The sequence below is a fragment of the Thermobia domestica genome, chromosome 4 (assembly GCF_964235325.1).
Source record: "Thermobia domestica chromosome 4, izTheDome1.hap1.1, whole genome shotgun sequence".
In the NCBI taxonomy this organism is placed as follows: Eukaryota; Metazoa; Arthropoda; class Insecta; order Zygentoma; family Lepismatidae; genus Thermobia; species Thermobia domestica.
This window is the reverse complement of record NC_137457.1, coordinates 318,290,438-318,315,332: the sequence shown is the minus strand read 5'-3', so window position 1 is coordinate 318,315,332 and position 24,895 is coordinate 318,290,438. Positions and strand designations below refer to the sequence as shown.

At 36.1% G+C, this 24,895-nt stretch overlaps 1 protein-coding gene across 4 annotated transcripts in view; it reads left to right on the top strand.

The window, feature by feature from the left end:
- The first annotated feature begins 1,584 nt into the window (after window positions 1–1,584).
- scramb1 (phospholipid scramblase 1) overlaps window positions 1,585–24,895 on the top strand; it is a 71,671-nt gene continuing 48,360 nt past the window's right edge. For 3 of the 4 annotated variants that reach the window (XM_081756583.1, XM_081756582.1, XM_081756579.1), the window contains exons 1-2: window positions 1,585–1,726; window positions 9,074–9,160. In XM_081756583.1, coding sequence (XP_081612709.1) covers window positions 9,112–9,160 — 49 coding nt within the window. In that variant the 5' untranslated portion in view covers window positions 1,585–1,726; window positions 9,074–9,111. The remainder of the gene's footprint in view (window positions 1,727–9,073; window positions 9,161–24,895) is intronic. The other variant, XM_081756580.1, reaches the window with a different exon arrangement.

Sequence of the window (24,895 nt, the reverse complement as noted above, 5' to 3'; positions counted from 1 at the left end):
TTGATTTCAGCGACCGCGAAAATATGAATTCGACACTAATAGCTCAAGTGGTAGAGCGTTGACTTCGCATTCGGGAGGTCGTGGTTTGAATCCCGCTGCCTACCATCCTGATTGAGGTTTCCCAGGGTTTCCCTCAGTCCTTCCAGGCAAAAGCCGGGATGGCATCTACTAAACAGGCCCTGGCCGATACCTTCCCAAATCCTTTCCATTGTTAATGTTGTTGGATATTCAATGTAAAATGGCCTCTGAGCTGTATCTGGTGATTGCTAAATAAATACATAAATAAATATAGGTCATTTCTACTCCTTTTACATGTCCCGGTAAACGCCCCGCTGAGACCCCCCTGGTTCGAATTTCGACAAAAACGTTTAACTTTGGTCTGGAGCCTGTACCAAGGTATTCGTGACTAAAAGTTGGTAACTCTCGGTCAATTTCTCTGGTTCCCAAGCCGGTTCCGGTAAACGCCCCTCTGAGGCCCCACTGTTTCGAAATTAAAAAAAAAAAAAAAAAAAACGCTTCGTCTTCATCTGGGGCCTGGGCCAAGGCATCCCTGACCAAAATTTGGTAACTCTTGGTCCACTCGTCTGGTCCCCAGGCCGCACACAGACAGACAGACAGACAAACACACAAAAAACCCTTTATTTATTTATATTAGAAGATAGTTTACAAGACAGTATTCAGTGTGTACTTTTTATAATAATTGACGTCATAACGAAAGCAAAATTGTTATCTTTTTCAATACTTTTTTTTTATTATTTTGCTCGAAATTTCTTCATAGTTTGTTATTAAAATATTTGCCAACATATCCTCATTTTATTGTCCTAACAAACCAATATAAGTTGATAGTAAAGTAATTTAGATTGATCGATCTCCTGGGCCTTCAGAATTTCATGTCACTCGCTCCCCCCCCCCCCCCCGCTACGAAATCCTGGCTAAACGAACTAATATATGTTCCAGTAAAATAGTTTAGAGTGATCGAGCCCCTTTTGTGATGACCACAGTATTTCATGTCACGCCCCCCCCCTTCACGAAATCCTGGCTACGTGCCTGCAATGCCCTGATATCAGAGCTGTTCTTCCTCTCTCTCTCCCTTTGTTGCTGGGCGGGGTCAAGTAATTCGATACTTATGAGAAAGAAAGGATACGTTGAAGTTGTTCAACAAACAAGCAACTGCTAAAAGCTCTGCTGCCTTTCGAGCAGAACTGCGAATTGTTATGATTAGTTATTAATATTTTTACAAAGAGTAAAGATACTGGGTTTATTATTTACTTCTTTCACTTGCATAAAACGACACAAATACTTTTTCTTTTTCATCTACTGACGAGACGGCCGAGACAAGCCCGTAAAACGGGACTGTCCCGGTCAAAACGGGACGTATGGTCGCCTTACTTTTTATCGATCTTCCCAAAACTCAATGTCCAAATTGGCAAGCTTAAGATTTTATTTATTACTCAAATGTTTTTCAAATTTTCGGATCCTGTGAAGAACTAATTACCGTTTTGAAGCTAGTTGAGTTTGTAACTTTATTTCTCGTTTCCGATAGTGGCCCAACCTTGTAATGACTAACAGGAAATCATTATAAACAGTAATATCTAAATTACATCTAGTGGGTTTCCTGTTATGAGCTGGTAAGCATACGAGGAAAGGAAACAGAAACGAAAATTAGAGCGAAGCGAGTGATTTTACAGTGAAAAGGTACAAGAAAAGGATTGAGTATAGTTCACAGGTAAATTGCAGATATTATTTGCTAATATAAAAAGTATGTTGTCTTTAGTGGAAGTATTTTACAATAAAATTCCAGGTTTACGGGATACGATATAGCGAAATGAATGACTAATGCCAGATATCGCAATAGCACGTAAGATCTGAAGTGGACGTGTTCAAGTGTTTAACTGATAAGTGTTACAGTCTCAGTAAGATAAAAACAAATCAGTAAATGTATGTTATTTATCTTTGAAATCATGTGCAGTTTGACGTACGTAATCTAGTATAGGTGTCTGTTATGTAACTTCATAATGATGCACATGACAAACTGGCAAGTTTAATTTACTTGGGAATCTGTAGGTTTAACGTCTTTTTTTTTTTTTTTTTTTGACTAGAATCTTCAAGGGACAGTATATGTTATCGGTAAGAGAATGTAAACGGAATATTTCAGTGAATTTATGAGAAAATTGCGCCTTTGTGCCGCAGAGTGGGTCCAGTATTTTCATGCATAAAAGTTTGAAACTAATTGTCATTTATCAGGAAATTAGCTGTCACTAAATTTAAAATGCTTATAATTCCTCGGTCCGCATTAACTTTAAGATAATCCTACCGATTTGCATGTAAATACTGCGCCATAAAATATGAATAAAGCTACAATGTAAAGAAAAACCTATGCTAGGTGGCCACTGAAAATCATGAAAATCATTTGACGTCAGGAGGGGGTCAGTATAAATACAGTGTGGAAGTATGGCATAAAAACTACAATGCGTAAAACAGGAACCAACTTGCCTAGGTGGCCACTAGAAAACACGAATGCTATCTAACCGTGTCAGGGCAAGAGCGCAACGGGGGGTCTGAGAGGAAGCAACGGGTTGCGTCCGTACGAAACAGGCACGTCCGCGGGCGGGGGGTGTACTTTTAACGAGGATAGTGGAAGAGTACGCTTACACATACAATACGTTCACTGTCATTCAAAATTCATTTCAGTATGCCGTGCACTGACAATAATTACTTATATTCACACACACTCCTTCTCAAGAAATGTTTCACATCGTATTTTATCTATGAATTTTCCCATGAATTTGGTAGAAACGTCTCCTCGAATCAGCCCCTTTGTTTTTATAGTCGTCCTACATTTATTATTCTTTCTGCCGGGGTGGTTGGAATTTTCCCCGGTCCAAAAAACCCACTTTTTTTGGGGGGTGGGTAAAACCCAAAACAAAACTCCCAAAAAACACCTTCAAAAATAAACTTTAGAACTTGGATTGAAATGATAACCTTAATATAATCATAATTAGTTTCTTGAGTCGTGTTGCTCAGGACATGCCTAGTTTCAGAATTGGAATTAAATATGTATCTATCCAAAGGAGATGTCCAGAACGGAATACGGTGCAGATTTACTATACTTTTCCATAGATTTGTAAAATTTACAGAAGAAGTTTCTAATAATATTTTAATAGAGTGCGTATTTACGTGGAAATAAGAAATGGAAGTCGAAGGTGGAATCCACATACTCTCCCATAAGGTAGCCCTAATTAAAGGTGGATGTGTAATTTGTGAAATGTTTACGATAAATTACAACTGATATTATATTAGGGTAGTTCTTAAGCTATCGAAGTAGTTTGTGGTTTTACGTCCGACACGGATTGGTACGTTATATATATATATATAGGGCCTATATATAAAAATTGAAATGTAAAATTATACACATTCACATTCAGGTAGCCATTATGCACAGTGTATAAACTGATTGAAGGTGAACCAGGGTATACGAAAGTTAAGAATTAAGAAGCGGAACCCTTGAAATCTTGGTGATGTAGTACGTATACACTGGAAAATTATTCCACCTTGTTTTGTGTAAGCTGTTATAATTAAAGGTAGGAAACAACGAGCCCTGCGTTGCTTTTAACTCCCCTCGCTTTCTCGTCTTTGTACTTTCAGTGGCCACCTAGCACAGGTTGGTTGGTGTTTTGCAGAACTCAGAAGACCTCTTAAAGTGAATCTGCAGCTGAGAATGCAAGTGCACACCTCAAGAGTGATTCCTGAAGGTGCAGAAAGTAAATGCAGAGAGAATGGAATATTTCCTTCATGAATTTATGTATGGATCCATATAGTAAATTTGCATGCAGACTACTATCAAACGAGAAAAAAATATATGTTTGGGAATCATGCACAACTAATTTACTTCGCGTTTGATCAAACTCGTGGGTATTATTTAGTTTCTCCCCAAAATTACTCGGTAGTGACTCTGGCTCACTTGGTTGTAATTACGGTTCGTTATTTGTAACTGTGATGAATATAAATGCAGTGTGTACGTATGGTATAAAAAACTACAATGCATACAACACGAACCAGTTTGTGCTACATGGCAACGAAAAGCACGACTGCTATCTAACCGAGTTAGGACAGGAGCGCAGCAGGGGGACCAGAGCTTTAGCGAAGGGGTGCGTCCGTAGGGAGCAGGCGCGTCAGAGACGGTAGATATACGTGTAAACGAGGTCGTTTACAACGGGTCTCTGAGTCACAATACTGGCTCCGGAGCCGTCGATGGATTTGTGGGACATACTGCCATCTAAACTCGCTGTAACGGTGTTCAACTGTAATCTGGGACGAAGGGCAATGCGTCTACGTCCCTTTGTTTTCGTAGTACATACTCGCGTATTAGTACAAACCAGGGTTGACTGGTTTAAACCAAAAACGAAAAATGTTCGTAAAAGTGTAAGTGTTCCTATAATATTGATGAGCATACATTTGTGGATTACCACGTTTCACTCCCTATATTATTCATATTATATTCAGACCTAAATTCCCCATTCATTACTCAAAGAGATTATAATACAAAAGCAACTTTTTAAAAAAAAAAATTTGAATGATTCTTTTGTGATTTTTTTTAGTTTGTTATTGTTATGCAATTGCAATCAAAGAAAAACTCTAAATATTGTTTCATTTTAATAATGTTTACTACTGTTAAAATACATCGGAATGCCTTACTTTTTTGAGGGGTGTACAAACCCCACGAGAGGCATTTATTGAAATCAGAAGTATCTTTGATCTCTATTTATGTATAAATGGATCAGAGCCAAAGTGGACTCAAATAATTCGTATCTTTATTTACTTTTCCGAGTGATGTGCAAATTAAGTCGTCGTATTTCTTTAACTTGGACTAATAAAAGTCCTAATGTTCTAACTTGGACTAAATTAGTTCTTCTGTACTCTGCAGTATTTTAAAATTGTCCGTATGTAATTATGTATAATGGTTTCACTTGTGCAACTCTTTATCTTTTGTTCTTCTGAAATGACTCCTGATAAATTATATTAACAAGTATGTAAGGATCAGTACAACGTATTTTTATCAGGAGTCCGTGTGTGAGTCGGCAGACGTATCGCATTAGTGGCCAATTAGTCTCGGTTTCTAGTTCAAATGGAGAACAATTTCTCTCGTATGTAAGCCGAGAAGCAGTTTGGATTTCGCTTTAAGCTTATGTGACCTCTCGCATTATAACCCAGTTGTTGCATAATAATACCAAGGCGAAACAAACTAATTTCTGTCCATATGTGATATAATTATATAGAGCAAATTATTTAAACCAAAAAAACATGGTTTAAACAAAACAAAACAAAAAAAGAAAAAAAACTGGTTTAAGCCAAATAAACCAGTTTTTTTTGTTTTTTTAATAAAAACTATGATTTTTGCCAACCCTGGTACAAACCAATAAAATGTTTGTCTCTATGTATCACCTACTTAGAAGTCGAAAATGATTCAATTGTTTCACAGTGTGTAACTAAGACTTTTATGCGAATTCAGTACTCAAACTTGAAGTATTGCATCTGTAAGTACTGGTTGCAATAGAGTAAGATGATCAAAGATAAATCCTGTTTCTCGGACGCTGAATCGTAACAAAAGTCCGCTACTCACTACCGCGTACTGTTTTTGGCGATAAAAGATGAAACGGAAAAAATCGTTTATTTTAACCACTTCCAGTTTGAAGAGAGGACTAAAGAAAAAGATGGAACATATTCTTGGGACACTTGAATCGATTGTAAAAGGCCGCTTCTTAATAGCATTCACCGTTTTTGCTCCACGGAAATCGGTATTGAAATCGTAAATAATAGTAAGTTTGAATCATTTTTGGCTTGGGTAGAGTGTTGTTAGTAGTCATGATATGTTTTCTTGAGATACTCAATCGTTTACAAAAAACAGCTTCTCGCTATCTGTTACAGTTTTCGTTACTGCTTTGAATAGAGCAGTGGTTCTCAAACTTTCCGATCCGCGGACCCCTTTGCAATGTTATCTGAAATTTTACATGGTATTAAAAACTATCACTGACAAGAGAAAGATCAAGAAAAATATTGCAATAAGTAATTTATTCTAAAGATACATGATTGTTTCTTAGTGAACGAAATTTCAGTTGAAAACACAGCAACTTTCAAGACTAAAAATCAGTGTACTTTTTTTAAAAGGAAATTCACTTGATAAACAAAATTCTCAAATGTGGGGTCACTAATATGAGGACTGAAATTCTTACTGTTTTTCCATAATTGCACTGAAATGCAGAATAAGTTTTGTCACCATTAATCTTAGGTCCGATTCCACATTAAGATGATTTCGCTATCAGGCTTTAATACTGCAAAGAGCAGAAAAAGTCTGTTCACATAAGTAAGTGGTAGGGAAAGGCATCAAATGTTGCAGTGCCTTTTTAGACAACTCTTTATTCTCACAGGGCAGAAATTTAGTAAAGTAGAAAAACATTTAAATTTACAGACGTAAATATAACTTCAAATTGCTTTCTTTTTAGTAACTGGAAAAGAAAAACTTCTTGCATAACAGCTGTGAGTTCAATTTTTTGGCGTTGCGGATCCCCTGGCTACGGCCCACGGACCCCCAGGTGTCCGCGTACCCCACTTTTAGAACCACTGTAATAGAGGGTTATGAGTGCAGATAGAACCTATTCTTGGGATGCTGAATCGATTGAATTAAAAGTCTCATCTTGGTAGCATTTACGATTTTTGCTCTAGACATCAGTATTGAAGCTGGAAGTCATATTATGTTTGGACTACTTTCGGTTTCAGCAGAGTGGTGTAGATAGTGACGATATGTTGGCTTTAGATATTGAATCGTTTGAAAAAAAAAAAAAAAAGTTATCTGTTATAGTTTTCGTTCCATAGCGATAAACGTTGAAATCGGAAATGGCAAATTTTAACCACTTATTTGAATAGAGCTTCAACGGAGGAGATGGAACATTGAATCGATTGCAAAAAACCGCGTCTTGATACGAAAATTGTATTAAAACCAGAGGTCATAGTATATTCGGTAGAGTGTTGTGAATAGTCATGATGTATTAAGATGCTGAGTCGATTCCAGAAAACCGTTTCTCGCTATGTTACAGTTTTCGTTCTATGCTTGTAAACGTTCAAGACCGGAAATGGCTTATTTGAACCACTTCCAGTTTGAGTAGCCAGTAAACAAGAGAAAAATGGAAACTATCCTTGGGACGCTGAATCGATTCCAAGAGACCACATCTCGATATCTCTTATCTTTCTTTTTTCTCCTGATACCAGTCGACAGATGACCGGACGAACGGACAAAGCTGTTCTGTAAGACTTCCAGCACTTATGCCCAGCATAGTTTGGAAGTCTTAAAAAGTCATACACTAACCCAATATTTCATGACAACGACATCTGGGAGTGCAAATTATAACTACGCAGGGCCGCTACAAATATACAATTTGTGATAGGCTTTCTTTATGATTGGCATCAACTTTCTTTTTTTATTGACAAATGTCACTTTTTCGTAAAGATGATAGTTGTTTCTGCGCTGTTAATACATTTACACGACTTGTCTCTGGTTAGTAGAGTCTTAATACAGATTTAAAAAAGAATGACACACACATCCAATATCCCAGCACGAGCATGTCCGTGAATTCAAATTGTAACTACGCAGGAACACGTTTTTCTTGTCAAACTTTTCGATACAGACAGAAGCGTAACGTGGTTGATATTTCAGTGATAAAGTGCTAGCAATAAGGATAGTAATAAAGTTAACTGCCAAACTATGGGTGTATATTGAAATAAGCACAGGTGTTGTTGCCACGAATCCTTATTTTATGCGCCAGAGCGCATGTAGTTATAACGTGTTTCATCGAAACTCAAACTAATCTTCAAAGAACTAGTGTCATATTCGTTTTCAGGACCCTAAAATTAATAAGAATTGGTTACTTTTTCCTCTAAGCATTTACACTGTTGTCCAGTGTTGATTAACTCTATGGCCTATGGGACTCGGAATTTCAATGCCTCATTCAGAAGAGCCCTCCATTGAACTTAGCCAACTGGATGCAGTTTCTACTTTGTATTTCTATTTCTGCGAGATCCATCTTAACATTATCCTCCCATCTGCACCAAGATCTCCCTACTAGTCGTATCTTTATTGGATTAAAAAAAATAAATAAATAAATAAAATGATAGCGTTCCTACTTTCTTCCATTCTGGCTATATGACCTGCCCATCTGAGCCTCCTAGACTTGATGATCCTAGCAATGCTTAGTAAACGGTATAAATTATGTAGTTTCTTGCTATGAAGTTTCCGCTATTCACCATTCCCGTTCCTCTTGGGTTCGAATATTCCGTCTTAGGATCTTGTTCTCAAATACTTTCAGTCTATGTTCTTTCCTCAGAGTAAGCGACCAAATTTCACAAGAGGCATTTAAGATCATTTTATATACTTTAAGCTATACATTCCTAGACAGAATTCGCGACGACAAGAAGTTTTGAACTGAATCATAATAGGAATTTCGTGCTTCCCTTTAAGTCGACATATAATTTCTTCTTAAATATGGTTTTGGTCTGTTAATATTAATCCTAGGTTTTAGAAAGTTTCCAATCTGTCAAAAGTATTATTTGATATTTTGACGCATCCATATTTTGGAATATTACGATTCGAACGAGCTTCAATGTATTTAGTTTTCTCTGCATTTACTTCTAATCCCATGTCCCTGCAAGCGTTTAATAAGACCTCTGCGTTTCTTCCTGTTGTTCTCCTGCCATTCCGTATCATATTTACATCATCAGTATATGCCATAACCTGGTGGCTCTAGGACCTGGTTCCTTTGATTTTTCTTGTAGCGTATTCCAGAACAAAGTTGAATAATAATGACCACAACGCATCTCCCTGTTTGAGGCCTTTGTAGTATTAGTTAATCTGAACAAAATATGTAGGAATATGACAATCCTTTTAGGGTTACCTGGCCACATTGTAGACTAATTTTAATTTATCAAAATGTGCCAGATTTTATCTGTGTTAAAATATAATACGTTATGATCAAATTATGGAATAAAAATTACATTTAACGTGTATTATTGTGTTTAATTTCAGAAGTAGAGGAGCTCTTTCTGCTTAGGAAACTGTGAGAAATGTCATATCCACCACCGAATCAACCAAACTACCCTCCACCCTACAGTGGTAAGTGCAATTCTCTTCCGTATTTATACTACAGCGAAACATGTCTTAACGTTAGTCACCATTCCTGCCATTGTAAGTTGGCCAGCGTCATTTTGAAATAAAATTGCGTTTCATCTATCGTATTTCGAGCGCAGGGTACTCGACAGCGTTCCCAACATGTACGATAATTATCGAATCATGCGATAATTTTGACCCCCGTACGATGTACGATAGCTGATGTATGATAATAGGAAAGCGTACGATAATTTAATAGCTTCAGGTAAAATGCAAAAATAGTTCTGCGGGTATTAGAAATGCAAAAGAAATTTCATTCATTGCGTGAAAAAGGCATGAATTTTGCAACAAATGTGACAAAATTACTCAAAACATTACAAATGCGAACCAATTCACCAGTTTAGTCATATTTATTATTACTATGTAATTAGTTAATCGGATCAGTGGGATTTAACATACACTTTGAACACATACACATAAAACCCGCGTTATCTACTCAATCTATAAGGGAGAATTGCTAGCTTTTTGATGTAGGTAATTTTTCAGAAGTAAACATAAAGTGTTGAAGGAAAACCACAGAATTCTTTTCGATAAACTCGTAAAGAATAGAACTTCATTCGTGTTTTCTATGGAGATTCAAGAATAGAGTTTTAGCTGTAAACATTCGCGTTAGTTTCCTCTTATAATGGTAATAAAATAATAATAATAATAAAGCTTGATACTGAGACTTAAAACAAAATATACGATAATTTTAAGTGCTATGTACGATAATATCTTCTGATCAGGTTGGCAACGCTGGTACTCGAGCTAATTTCGCGTTCAGTCATTTCTTACAGTCAAAATGACATAATAATAATAATAATAATACTAATAAGCAGGGTTTCTATCGATCGTGAAAGTCAAGAAATTTAGCTGTTGGGTCGTTTTTTTTTTTTTTTTTTTTTTTTTTTTTTTTTTTTTTTTTTAAAATCTGTACAAATATAAGTATAGACTGGAACATTTTGTTCTGTAAAACGTGAAAATTCACCACCAGAAATGCTTATGGTATGGTTGGCTTTAGACGCTACCAAATCACAAGCAAAGCACGCTTATATCGCATTGATGAAAATTCGGCCTAATTCGCACCCATATTGGCTCTTGAGAATGTTAAAAATTTTATGGTTTGGTAAAGAAAAGGTCACGAAATTTCAGTTTGAAGTTTTAGTAGATATCCTGAATATAATAATAATAATAATAATAAAGAGAATAAAGTCAATATATCTTGCGTATTCTTGGCATTTATATTTATTATAAGGCTTATTATTTCAACATTACCTTAAAATCGTGTGATGCATTTTTTCAAAGCACACGTGACCTGGAAGTCGTAGATCAAGTTCCTTACCTATATTCCAATGTTTGAAATCTTCATTCACGTAACTTCTTTGATCACTGCAATATATCCAGACGCTTAACTAGCATTGGAATAAACAATAATGATGGACACTAAATAAAACAAAAAGTAGTTTGTGACGAACTGTGTATATATAAAATTCCGTCACCATATTTATTCAGAGTTGCCACACACAGGATTGGTACATGTCCTGTAAGTATGAAAACTTGCAAATACAATATTTGAAGCTATCATGCGTATGAAAAATTAATGAGTTAACACCACCAACTGATGATTAGTAATTTTTCCTAGAGTTAAATAACGTAATTCCAACTTTTGTCCAGTGTACCTTGATCGAAATTAAGTTACAACTCTATCGTCCTAATAATGTAAGATTCCAATTTGTAAGTGGCCCTATGGAGCAATTTCATCTTATTAAAGGTGTGCTTAGACGTTAATTAGTTAGACTTGATAACTTACGAAGAGTGAAAAAAATGAATGACTGGACCAAGACTCGAATCTGGGATCTCCACCATACAGTGCCGATGCGTATATGGACAGTGGATTGTCCCAAGCGCAGCAGAAGTCTGTGGTACAAGCCACGTGGTCTGAGCGGAGAGTACCGACTGCGAGAGTGAGAGTGTGTGTGGCTGCTCTGGGAAGTTGTCTGAGTTGCATAGTGGTTAACGCAACGGCACGGTGCCGGAGATTCCGGGTTCGAGTCCCCATCCAATCATAATTTTTTCGTGCTGTTTGTAAGTTAGTGAATTCGCACCTACAGAGGATCTAGTGAAAAAAAAATGTTGTTTCTTCCTTTCATTAACAAGTTACATGTGATTGTAGTGTCCTGTTTGGTAGCGAAGATGTATGAAATATGGACCTGCAGCTTAACGTGGAATCCAAACTACATAAGTTCCCGCCGGGAATCAAACCCGAGTCTTCCTCGTCAAAGGCTTGTACACTATTCACATAGAAGATAATCCCAAAACTGCAAGATATTTCTTGAGTCCTAGTAGTTTATAGGATTTATTCTTTTTAGTCATTCCGATATTAGTGGCGTCGATTTTTGTACAGCTTTAGGGAGGCTCACTCATGTGTTTCGTTGTCAGATGTCGTCTACAGTAAATCAATTAGAATTTTAATACAAATACTAGCTGAACCTGCGCTCTCTACACAGCGCATCATTCGCATATGAGCATAAATATCCTTCTCATTCCTCACAACATCTGTACATGTCCCTTTACGGACACAAGTGAAAGACGTATTGATTAAAAAAAGGCCAAGGGGTATCATAAAAGGGAAACTATTTTCGATTTTTTCTCAATATCTCGCACTGTTTGCAAGATTTGAGCCTACTTCCGGTTGGAGTTTCTATTTCATGTATGACCAGTGTTTTCTTTCTTCTTGCATGCAATATGTAAGAAGCAAATGCATTACATATACAATTAATTATAATGCCAGTTATATATGGTGTTCATTGGGCAAAACACTCAAAAAAAATAAAGATTTATCTTAAGACTCGAGAAGTTGTTATCCTTCCTTTTTCACTATTATTTGGCCATGGAACAAACCATGGGCGTGCCCGCGGGGGGATGAGGGGGACGCGTCCCCCCAGAAATTTTCTAGGAGGGGATTGTCCCCCCCCCAGAAAATTGTATAGCAGAAATTCTTCACCAAATATCTCGGCAAAAATGATGAAATAGTGGAATAGGAACGTCGATTGTCAATGAATAATTCCTTGAATTGAAAGGAATTACAGTTTCATTGAAGAAAACTCTGTAACAATTACCAGGGATCTATAAATGAAGTATAGAAGGTAGCGACACTGTATTAGCTCGAATATTAGCGACACTGTATTACTGTATCGAAAACTACCACAACGCGTGCACATATTCATTTTCGGCAAAATAAAATTTTGAAATATCTATATATTAAAATGCTACGTTTATATGTTTGTAGTCAAGAAACGTTTATATGTTTGTAGCAAATTCTTTTAACAATCGTATCTCGGAAACTACAAGGTCTGGAAAGATGCCGTTTTCACTGATCGATTGCAAATTTTATGAAGATTGCTGAGTTGTAATTGAATATTTATTTAAATGGACGTTATTTCTTTATTACATTTTTTAGGAGTACGCGGAAGTATTGAAAATCTAAAAAGTAAAGCATCATATCTCAACGAATGATACATCCCAACACCGCACATTTGTATACGAGGTTAGTATATCTCTCCGGCATTTGTTTTATGGTCAAATGATAATGAAAAACGAAGCATAACTATTTCTCCAGTGTAAGATGAATCTTTATTGTTTGGAGTGTTTGGCCCAATGAACACCATATAGCCTATCACTGACATTATAATTAATTGTGTGTGTGAGCTAGTATCTTTATGAAAATAGTAGGTTCTAATTGAAAGTACGCAATTCTTAGTGTGTCTTTTCATTCTGAGCAGCTACAGCTTTGTGAAAGATTTACAACTTGGTTCCAAGGCAAAAATATTTCGAATTTCACTTAGTACTTATTAAAAGTTTCATGCTCAGTTTCAAATATTTCTGTCTTGTGATTTTATCTTTAGTCTTCCAAGAAAGCGGTAGCGGCAAGAAAAAAAAAATGTTGCTTTCTAAGTATCTAAAAAGATTCCTTTCCCTCTACACTTATAGCATTACAAAGAGGAAAGAGAAAATGTGGAATGATCTTTTTTTATTTAATATACCGACTCTTGCTGTATCGGCTTCGTGTAAAAATACCACCATTATTGTGCCAACCTCGACAATCGATGGAAGACTTACAACACTGTTTAGCTTCGGAAATATAACTCAAAACCTGCCTAAAAGATCTTTTTCGTCGTGTGCGGGTAACGTAGGTCTCTTTGCGTGTTCTTTCTAATGTATTGTTGAACTTGGTCAACTGGACTGTGCGCAAGTGCACCACTGTTTTTGAAAGGACATGTTTTGCAGCGTGTTTTCTCTAACAGTAACGTTATTTAGACAGCTGTTTTTATGTGTAACTGTGAATATAATGTTGATATGAAGTTTTTCATCTCTTGTTTCTGTTTAATGTTGTTTTATTGTTTAAAATGAATCAATTTGTCATAAGAAAAAAGCAAAGAAGACAGCACATGGGCCAAAGCAGTGCCATTGTTGAAGAAAAAAGAAAAATTAATTCAAATGATAGTTCAGCTGATGGATAACAACCTGAAACTGACAATGGAAATTCAAATCTTGTATTGGTCGCCATCACCATTAGTGTCTATAGAAAAAAAAAAAAAAAAAAAAACTCTCAATCTCCACGTCTGGCAAGTGGTTCAGATTTTCCCCACCCTTCGAACCTTTCAAAGCCCAATTAGACTTTAGTGTTACCTACAAATTTTCCACAACAGTCCCTGAAAGGTCGAACATTGAAATTCGTGCCAACTTGGTTACTTCCGTGGCTGCACGCCTATCCAAACAAAATTAACGTCATTTTCTGTTTTTACTGTATGGACATCTTGAAAAACTTTTTTTTTTTTTTTTTAAAGTTCTTACTAAAACCATGGAAGACGATTTCTCTACTCTAGGATTTTGCAACTGGAAGAAGGCTAAAGAGAAATTAAGTATACACGAGACTTCAGAATGCCATAAACTGGCTGTACTACGCTACACGCAGAGAAAAAAATCCCATAGAAAACCAGTTAAACAAACAAATTTTAGATGAACAACTGAGAGCCAGGAAATTCCTGGAAAAAAATATAATCTCAAGTATACGTTATCTTGCAAGACAAGGACAAGCATTTAGAGAACATGACTCCCGTTTCAGGAATTTATTTCAGTTGATGAGCCTTTGCTCTGAAGATTTTCCACAATTGAAGAGCCGGATAAAGGGAAACATGAAGAGATGTAATTTCATGGATGTTAAAATCCAGAACGAAATCTCGAAACCATAAGCCAAGAAATTGCTTTTCATATATGTAACAAAATCAAATCTCAAAACCCACCTCTGTTCTCTATCGTGTCTGATGGTTCCCGTGATGTAGATGGCGAAGAACAATTAAGTATTTGTGCCAGGTAAGTTCATGAAGATCTCTGTTCTCATGAAAGTTTTCTTGTGTTCTACTGTATATCAAAAAACTACTGGTGAGTTTATATCTTCAGTTATTGTGGATGAGATGGTGAGACTCCAGCTTTCAATTGCTCAACTCAGTTGACAAGCTTATGATGGCTCTGGAAATACGAGTGATGGCTCTGGAATTAGTGTCCCACCTATTATATGTAAACAGCAACTTCTTGCTTTGTACGTACACTGTGGAGCTCACAATACTAATCTTGTGATTAAGGGTGTCTGTAGTGCATCAGAAGTAGTGAGAAACTCTTTGCAGTGGGTGCACGAACTATGAGTAATGTTTTCGCAGTCACTTTCAGTGAGGTCATGATTTTCTCCTCTAACCGAGGCTAATGCTGGTGGTCTCGCCTTAAACATTGTAAACATTAAATCCTTGTGTCCCATTAAGTGAATTTGTAGACTTAGTCTAATAACGGGAGTTGTTTGACATTATGAAGAAAGTCTCTCTATGTTGGAAAAGATGAAGACTGACGGAATTGTCAACACATCTTCAGGATCAGCAGCTGGGCTTTTGCGGCTTTTTGAAGAAGGATCTACGTTTCTTGGGCTCATATGGCTAGAGATATTATCAGAGGTTGGAGATTTTTAACAGGGCACTTAAAGACGCAGTTTCAGTGTCAAAATGGGAAACAATGCAAAATCATAAATGAAAACATTAATTTGTATAATATGCTTAGTCACTGATCATAACTTCATTGTACTGTCATGAAACCCACAAATTAATATCATCGCCCTGGAAATCCCATTAATTATAATAAATATTGTCAACAGTACCACAAATAGGATTGTTTGTGTCGCTGGAATAGAACCTGTTATCACCATTGATAGGATTTATGTATCCTAAATTGCAGCACTTTAATTCATGTTATGTGACATTTTGAAAATTAAGGGGGGGGGGGGAAACAATTACATCAGCCTTTCTTTAAGTTTGGCCCACAATGTTGAGTGAAGGGTATTGTCCCCCCCAGAAAATTTTAGATGGGCACGCCTATGAACAAACGCCTGAGACACATACAACCCCAATATACAACATTGTGGTGTTGGAATGTATAACGCATAGGATATGATGCTTTAGTTTTTTTTTATTTCAACGCTTCCAGCGTACCCTAAAAAAATGTAATAGAGAAATAATGGTCATGTTTTCTTTTAAATATTCAATTAGAACTGGACAATCTACGCAAAATTTGCAATCGATCAGTGAAAACGTCATCTTTCTAGAGCCTGTAGTTTCCGAGATCTCATTGTCGAAAGGATTGGCCACAAACATATAAACATAGTTTAAAAGAACTCGGAAGATGGAAGCACAACTCACATGCATTGATTTTAGAGATGGCTTATTAAAATACAAAAGCCTTGAACAATAATTTTATATCATAAACTTTATGAAAAAGATATAGTTAACTAATTTAGACTATTTAAAGTACAAATACTCAAAATGTTTGTTTCTGTTTAAACGTGAAATCACACATAACCGTAAATGAAAGATTTGAAAGCTAAAGTTATAGGTTGGAGCTCAGGCGCTTTTAATTGCTGTTGTAGCATTTTAATAGATAGATGAATATCAAGCAGTCTTTAGGGGTCTCGGCCACCCAGAACCGGCGCCTGTGAATGTACTGTACTGTTCTCGAAGCACAGCTCGAGTTCTTCAAGGACTAATATAAGCAAAGCATGTAACTCCTCTCATACAGCGGAAACGCGGTGGCTCAGTGGGTAGAGCCCTTAGACTGTGGTGCGTGAGGTCCCTAGTTGGATACCCGGCCAAGTAAATTTATGTTGGACAATATATCGGGTCTGTGGGTTTTCTTGGGATACTCCTGTTTCCTCCCACATTCTTACTCATCAGTTCTTCCATCAGTTGAGGCACGAGTTTTTTCGCAATGCGCGATAAAACGAAATGCGTCAGAATTAAGTAATTTTCAGTTTCTTGACATTTTATGATATTCTATGTGTTATTTTCATTGGTTTTCGTTGCACGATAAAACGCGAAATTGGCAGTTTTGCGCGAAATTTTTTACAATACGCGAAATAATGCGAAATTTTAAAAATACATTTTCATTAATTTAAAAACGCTAGTTTTCCGCTGACACAGAACGGTAGAACATGGTGTTAACGCTGCATTTTGGGTGATTCGGACACAGCTATAGAGAACATGTTGCGCGTTAGCTATCATTATCGCAGCTGGATGGGGAGTTCCGAAGTGATGATTCTTTGAAGTTTGTTGTAAATGCACTTACATATGTTTGGCTTCCAACAAGCAATGCCAATTGTGAGAGTTTTTAAGTATGGACCGATGATAGTGACAAACATACAACAATGAAGGAAGAAATAACTTACCTGTGTGTTTTCAGAAGACAGTAAACCTTTCGTACTCATAGTAAGTTTAGTTACTGATTTTCCTTCAGTTTGATTTTTGAAAAATATTTTTTATAAATGAAATTTACAATATCAAGTGAAATATTCAGTGTATTTTGTTTGTAGATAATTAATGGTGTATTTCTGTAGTGATCTGTGAATAAAAGGAACAATTGTAAAAATGTCAGGGAATATGTTTTCCACAAGAGCTATAAAATGCGAAACTTTCTTTGGAAAATGCGACAAAACGCGAAATATGAAAAAAACGAAACGCGAAATTTTCAAATTCCTAGTGCGAAAAACTCGTGCCCCTATCCATCAGCATTCTGTTGCCTTTGTCATGGTCTCCAATTAGGTTAAAATGCATAATTGTGAGTCGTTAAACTGAAATATTTAATTTTTTTCTCACATACATCAAGTACTGGAGATAATTAATCATCTCGAAAAAGGCGAAAACAGAAACTCCATAATGCTTGATTTCTAATATTGTTTTTTCCATAATTTATGAAATAAAAGAAAGACCAAATCTTTATATATAAAAGAGAACGTACAAATCCTTTGTTAGCTCATCACGCTAATACGGCTGAACCAATTTCTTTCATTTTTGGGGGGTTATTAAGATTTGGACCCTAGATGGTTTTTATCATATCACTTTAATTTTCAATTACCAGTGTCTTGAGATAATTGACCATTCAAGTGTCCATAACGTACAAATCCTTTGTTAGCTCATCATAGCTAAATCTAACCGTATTTATATGCAACCCACATGACCGTGTCACTCGGCGGGTTAACATAAATGACAGGCGATATAATGTTAACATTTACTGCAATCTTCTATGGTTTTTATCATATCACTTGAAAGCGAAAAAGTAAAAATTATCTAAGTAACAAAGTTTATTGCGTTCCGGGGTGACCCCAGCGAAGCAGGGTGAACGCTGCTAGTACTTTATACAGTAGGGTCTTTATATCGTCTGCATAGGTTTAGTATGTGCGTTAACTCATAAAATGCATGTTTTAATCGTTTATACTTGTATCTAGAGTAATTTACGTTTAGCATTCGGACTAAAAGTATATTAATGTTCGATGATCCGGTAAACTCCGGCACGGACGTGGTCTCAAACGTTCCGGATTACAGAGTGTAATTAGTAATAAGCATGTTGCCCTAGTGCTTTACTTCTTCTCTCCCTTGTATTTTTTTCCCTCTCGAGTAATGATAATAGTGGCATGGGCTATTGTTATTATTTCATTCAATAGTCATGCAGCTCGAGAACGTTGAATTCATTATATTTACTGACCTATGTACACTAGATTTCAGGTGTCGAGTACATTCAACATATATTGTTGTTCAAATGAAATCTTGCAGTTGAACACCCCTCGATTATGCCGTGATCAAGGCAAGTAAATGATGATAGAAGAATTAGCGGAATGATAGTGTGGAAGGAAACGGAAGTATCCCGAGAAAATCCATGGACACGATGATGTCTACCACAAAGTTACTTGGGCGGGATTCGAACCAAGGACCCCACGTACCAGAGGTAAGCGCTCAACCACTGAATCCCTCAAGTATCGTCATTGAGACTGCCATTATCAGAGTTCCCACCAATCTGGAAAAGTCAGGGAATTCCATGAAAAGGTGAAGAAAAGAAAGAAAAAAGTGGAAAAATCAGGGAATTTTAAGTACGGGTTTTTTCTTCTCAGAATCCAGTTTTAAGTCTTTATTTCGCTACGGTAAGCATTTCTTATATAATGAAAGATGTAGCGTTCTGAGAAGAACGAATGTAGAAGAGTGTAAAGAAGAAGAAGAAGAAAGACAGTGTACGAGAGTTGAGTATGAGATGCGGGACGTTGTTGTTTTCTTGGAACCTCTGTTTTAGAGGAAAATAATTTTTGTCTTGCCTAAAGATTACTGGAATCAGTTTTAGCTATATTTTGAAAATGTATAACAGATATTGTACCAAGTAGTTGAATGTTGAGAATAAATGCATGATCTGTCCAACGTGGGAACTATGATCTCCCTTAAAATATTCGAGATCAGATACAATTATTGTCTACACGTGGATTGGAGACTAATGGAAAGTAGCTAGGTTATTGGTAGCAACTATTACAGTGTAAACTGTGAAATTGCAGTAAAGTAGTTAAACTTCGCAATAGTAGAATTAACAAAAGAAATAATGTCTCTTCCAACTGGAGCCAATAGTTTAATGTTTTCCACTTTAAAAAATATTTATATATCAGAGTAGGGCTTTCACTGACATCCATAAAATGATTTACTTTCGCTATTTGGAAAGTATAGTTACTGTGCCTTTACGTACATTACGATGTAGCGAAAGTTTCAGAAGTTTGTGAACATTATTTTATCGAGCCAAACTCTAAGGGTACTTGTCTCAAATATAAATGTCAATGTTAACCCTATTATAATTCGAAAATTGTTCTTGTTTATTACAAAAGATGTAGCAGGGTAGCATTCTAGAACACTGATCTACATTCCCATTGAGTTGTGATAAAGAAAGAAAATATCTTGGTTATTACCCGCCTTCAGTCGCTCTCGTTCGCTGAGCATTACTGTGTGAATTGAGTATTGAGCTTTGATAAAGAAAGGAACCAGCCCAAGGAAGAAAGAGTGGAAAACGATGTCAAACTCTATAGTTGCAGTTGAATTAAAATTAACATACAAGGAGTGAAAGAAGTGACTGAATGGACCGGAACGGCATCCCGGGACCTCCGGCATATCATGCCGATGTTTTAACCATTGCACCATCCATCACTTCCCTGAACAGCCACTCATTCTCGAGATCAGTGCTCTCCAATCGGACCACGAGGGTTGTACCTAGGGTTGACTGGTTTAAACCAGCTGTTAAAAAAAAAAAGTAAGTTTAAACCAAACAACGAAAAATGTTCGTAAAAGTGCAAGTGTTTGTAAAATCTTGATGAACACACATTTGTGGGTTATCATGTTTCACTCCCGTACATTATTCGAATTATATTAAGACATACTCAAAAAGATTATACTACAAAGCAACTTTTTTTTTTTTTAATAAATAAGTTTATGAATGTTTGTTTTGTGACTTTTTTATAGTTTGTTATTATTGTTATGAAATTGCAATCAAAGAAAAATTCTAAATATTGTTTCGTTTCAATAATATTTACTATTGATAAAATACATCTAAATACCATACTGTTTTTTTTTTTTGTGTGTGTGTGGGGGGGGGGGGGTCATAAAACCCTACGAGAGGCATTTATTGAAATGAGAAGTATCTTTGGTATCTATTTATGTATAAATGTGTCTGAGCCAATGGACTCAAATAATTCGTATCTTTATTCACTTTTCTTACTGATATGCAAATTAAGTCGTTGTATTTCTTTAACTTGGACTAATAACAGTCGTTGTTAACTAACGTGGACTAAATTAGTTCTTCTGTACTCTGTAGTACTTCGAAATTATCCATATGTAATTCTGTGTAATGGTTTCACTTGTGCAACTGTTTAGCTTTTTGTCCTGCTGAAATTACTCTTGACAATTATATTAACAAGTATGTAAAGATCAGTACAACATATTTTTTATCAGGAGTCCTTCGTGAATGAGTCGGCCGACGTATCGCATTTGTAGCCAATTTAATCCTGGTTCCGAGTTCAAATGGAGGACAATTTGTCTCGGATGTAAGTTGAGAAGCGGTTTGGATTCCGATTTAAGCTTATGTGACCCTTCTAGCATAATCTGGTTGTTGCATAATAACACCAAGGTGAAACAAACTTATTTCTTTTCATATATGCTATGAAGACATAGAGCAAATTATTTAAAAAAAAAAAAAAAAAAAAAAGTTTCTTTCCAATAAAAACCACGTTTTTTGCCAATGCTGGTTGAACCTACAGATCTCTGCTGTGATTGGACAATCCTGTGTCTATATACCAAGCACCTTGCGATGATTTTGATTTCATATATACTAGTGAAAGGAGGAGATAGCCGATTTTTTTTTTCATCAGAACTTTCTATAGGTGCAAATTATATAACACACAAGGAGTGAAAAACTACGGAAAGAAAAGAGTGGAAAATTCATTAAGTTTTTCCTGAACTTTTTTTTTCCCGGACGGACACACACAGACAGGGTAAATACAAAAAGAAGTTTTGGTAAACCAAAGTCTCTAAAAATTCATTTTATAAGCATCCTATAACATTGTCGACAACGACAAACTATTTCAACAAACTATCTTCTTATCATCAGTCCAAAGAGAAAAGCTTAAATTGCTAGACAAATTTTATTATGTCAACAGCTTGAGATTTGTTCCTACAGTGATGAAGACGAAGGTTGTTCGTTGAAACTTTTTATCGTTGTCAACAAGATTATGGCATATTTATAAGTGAGTTTTAACTATTTAAATATGCGTCTAGTATTATTGCTGTTTTTAAAATACTTAATCATAGAAACTATAAAAAAGCATATTGAATATTTAGATTAGATAAATCATTCCTTACCATGCATGCTGGGAATAGATAGAGCAAAACGGACGGTTTCAGGGCTTCTCTGGCCACTTTCTCATTGTGTTTTCTTCCACTATGTGTAAAAAGTTTACCATTTAAGCATGGATTTTTACGGAAAAAAAGAATTCATCGCCGTTTCAGTTGTCATGTAGGGAAGAAGATAACAGCAAAACCTGTTCTTGGCCATTTGCCTATGTTGGCCTCTTTACTATGGAATCTGCATTTTCCCGTAAAACATGCATTACTTATTACTCCATAAGTTTATGTCTTTACTATGAAACCTGCATTTTCCCATAAGGCATACAGTGCTTCGTACTCTATAAGTTGGCCACTTGTCTATGTTGGTCTCTTTCCTATGGAACCTGCATTTTCTAATAACATGCGCGTTACTTCACTTCTTACTCTATAATTTGCCCACTTGTCTATCTTTGGTTCATGACATTTGGGCACGGCCGTTTGGGCGCGAGATGTTTTGACGCAAAACCTTTTATACAAATACAGTAGGTATACCTACGTACTTATGTTATACTGCATTTCATAACTAGAGCCCGGATGTTTAATCATTAAAATGTGAAGATAGGCACTGGAAATTTCGAAAAACTTCCACAAATAATTTTGCAAAAAATAAAAATAACATCTTGAACACAGCAAACTTTTCTGCACCTCATGCACAATTTGTCTCTACCAGTTCAAAAGAAATAGGAAGGAACTGTAGCACACTCTCGACTAATCGGTCTCCGTACTATGTGGCTTAAGTAAGACAATGTAATAAGGACATGTAATTTATGTTGTTTTTTTTTTTAAAAAAAAGTACGTTCTGCGTTAATATTCAGATTTTCTATAATGAATCATTAAAACGAATGGTACAAGACATAAAAAATGTTTATTAAGTACAAGCCTATACCGTGAAGTCAGAGAAAATGAATACGAGCTGTTTCTGGAATAAAAATGGTGTTTTTAATGCTATGTATGGGTGGGTCAGGAAGTAAGATTTTATTGAATTTTTTTAATATATTTTTTTACCGATTTGCCCGTTAGGCCGGATAGCTGAGACACTATTGTGTTAATAGTAAAATTATTTCAGATTTCAAAAAAATAGACCCTTATGGGAACTAACTATACATTGAAATAGGAAGAATGGGCAAAATAAAATTTATTGTAGCAGCCTATGCCCCAAAATAAATCCCTTTATAATACATCTAACGTAAAGGAACGGTACGATTAGGTGCCAAGAAACCAATGAAGATGTGTGATGGAAGTGAGGAACCAATCAAAATCCTAGATTAGTTTACATTCGTAATCTAAACTTTTAATGGTGTGCGCTACTCGATCGATACATTTGTCTAGTCGATCCTTCAGCTGAGCTCTTTCGTGGCTAAGCGGTTAGCATACGCACCTTTGGCGTGGGAGACCCGGGTTCGATTCCCGGCGGGAGTTCATGTGGTTCGGATTCCACGTTAATCAGTAGGTTCCATCTCACATAGCCTCGCTGTTGAAAGGGACGTTAAACTCAAAAATCAAATCAACTCGATCTTTCAGCTTTTACTATTTAATTGTGCTTACAAGTTCTAGATGTGTGCATATTGTGTAATAACGTGAGTACTGTTTATTAGAAAAGAAGAAAATATATTCAGGTAGATGAAAGTATTTGTCGAATTGTACAGAATTTTGGAACTGTTGACATTCCCAAAATGTCTATTCCTTTACGTTAGAGATATTATAAAGGTAACTTCACAGAACTTTATTTTGGTGTGTCATAGGATGCCTACAACAAATTTTATTTTAGCCCAAGTCATGCTGAAAAAATATCTGTAGGTCATGGTCTCCAATTTTCCTGAAATTAGGTATATCATTCCAGAAGCATAATAATTAGACCCGTATTTTTTTCTTTTTGCATTATACACAAATTTATTAGAACTAAACAAAGCATTTAGTGGAACTGAGACATTCAGTGATTGTTTACTATAGGACACACTATAAGGTAACGAAAATTTAGAGTTTTTGAAGATGGATTTTTAAGAAAATTGGAGTCACATTTCACCTTTCTGAATTTTTAAAGTTGTACAGTTACTTTTTTTTTAAATAATAATAGATTTCTGTGATAGTGCCTATTTTCAAGGCTCTTACTGCGTCAACACCCGGGTTCTAGTCATGAAATATATTATAACTAGTTTAATACATTAACCCATTTAGATATACGGCTTTGTGCCCAAACATCCTGCTCCGTTCCTATAAATATTAGTTTGAAATTCAATTTCTTTTTCGAAAGATGATGATATCTGGAAAGTTAGCTTTGTTCTCCTCTTCTTTTTTCGGTTGAAGCAGTCTTCCGCTTCGGTTAACTTGATTTTTGGTGTATACTCATTTAGAATGATAGTCAAGTCTTTCTCTTCCATATAGAGAACTACTATGTCTTCCACATACCTTTAATATTTAATATACCCTTTTGAGTATTCTTGATTTCGTATTTACTCATTACTATATTTGCAAGTAATGGAGATAAAACACATTGTATTTGTTTATAATATTTGTCTTCAAATGGGAAATGGTTTGTAAATAGGCGAAGTTCTAGTAGTTTTGTGATTTCGTAGATTTCCCAATTGCTGAATTTGTTTTTGGATGCAAGTAATATAAGCTAATGGAATTGAACCAAACATATCCACCGAGCTGCTTCATAGCTAAGCGGTTAGCGTACGCGCCTTTGGTGCGGAAGACCCGGATTCGATTCCCGGCGGGAGTTCATGTGGTTCAAATTCCACGTTAATCAGTAGGTCTCGTCTCATATAGCCTCGCTGCTGAAAGGGACGTTAACTCAAAATAAAGTCAACCCAAACATAACCACTATTTCTATTAAACGAAGTTTTAATTTGTTAACATGAAGGAACAGATGTATCTCATTATTATTGGTGTGTAAGGATCAGTTAATGTAGTTTAGGTAGTCCATATATGATTGGTAGGCTAGTGCATGGAAGTAGGTGTTTTGCTGACGATCGTCAGTGAATCATACTTCTTCGATTAACGTACTTGTCTTACGTATAATTTCTGGCAAAGGATTAGTATCATATTCCCTTTTTTCCCATAAAAGACAGATTCTGACCAAAGTATATTGTAAGGTTCCGTATGTCTACACGTCATGCAATAACCACGTGTGAACTACATGTGTTAATCATAAGAAAAAAACAAACAGACGGCGGTCCCGAAGAGGAGTCGCCTACCATCGCCAACAGTCGGAAGAACGAGGATCACCGAAGGAAGCCGACATTACAGGATAAAAGGGAACTGCACGCCTCGACCAACATCAATCTCCACAGATTGATCAAACCACTTGAAGTCCTAAGGCGCCCGGCCATTGGGTTACCCTACCCTCTCACGACGCTTGGTCAATTGAGAGACACCTAATCCTAAAGCCCTAAGACGCACGGTCATTGGGTTCCTTCTCTCTCTC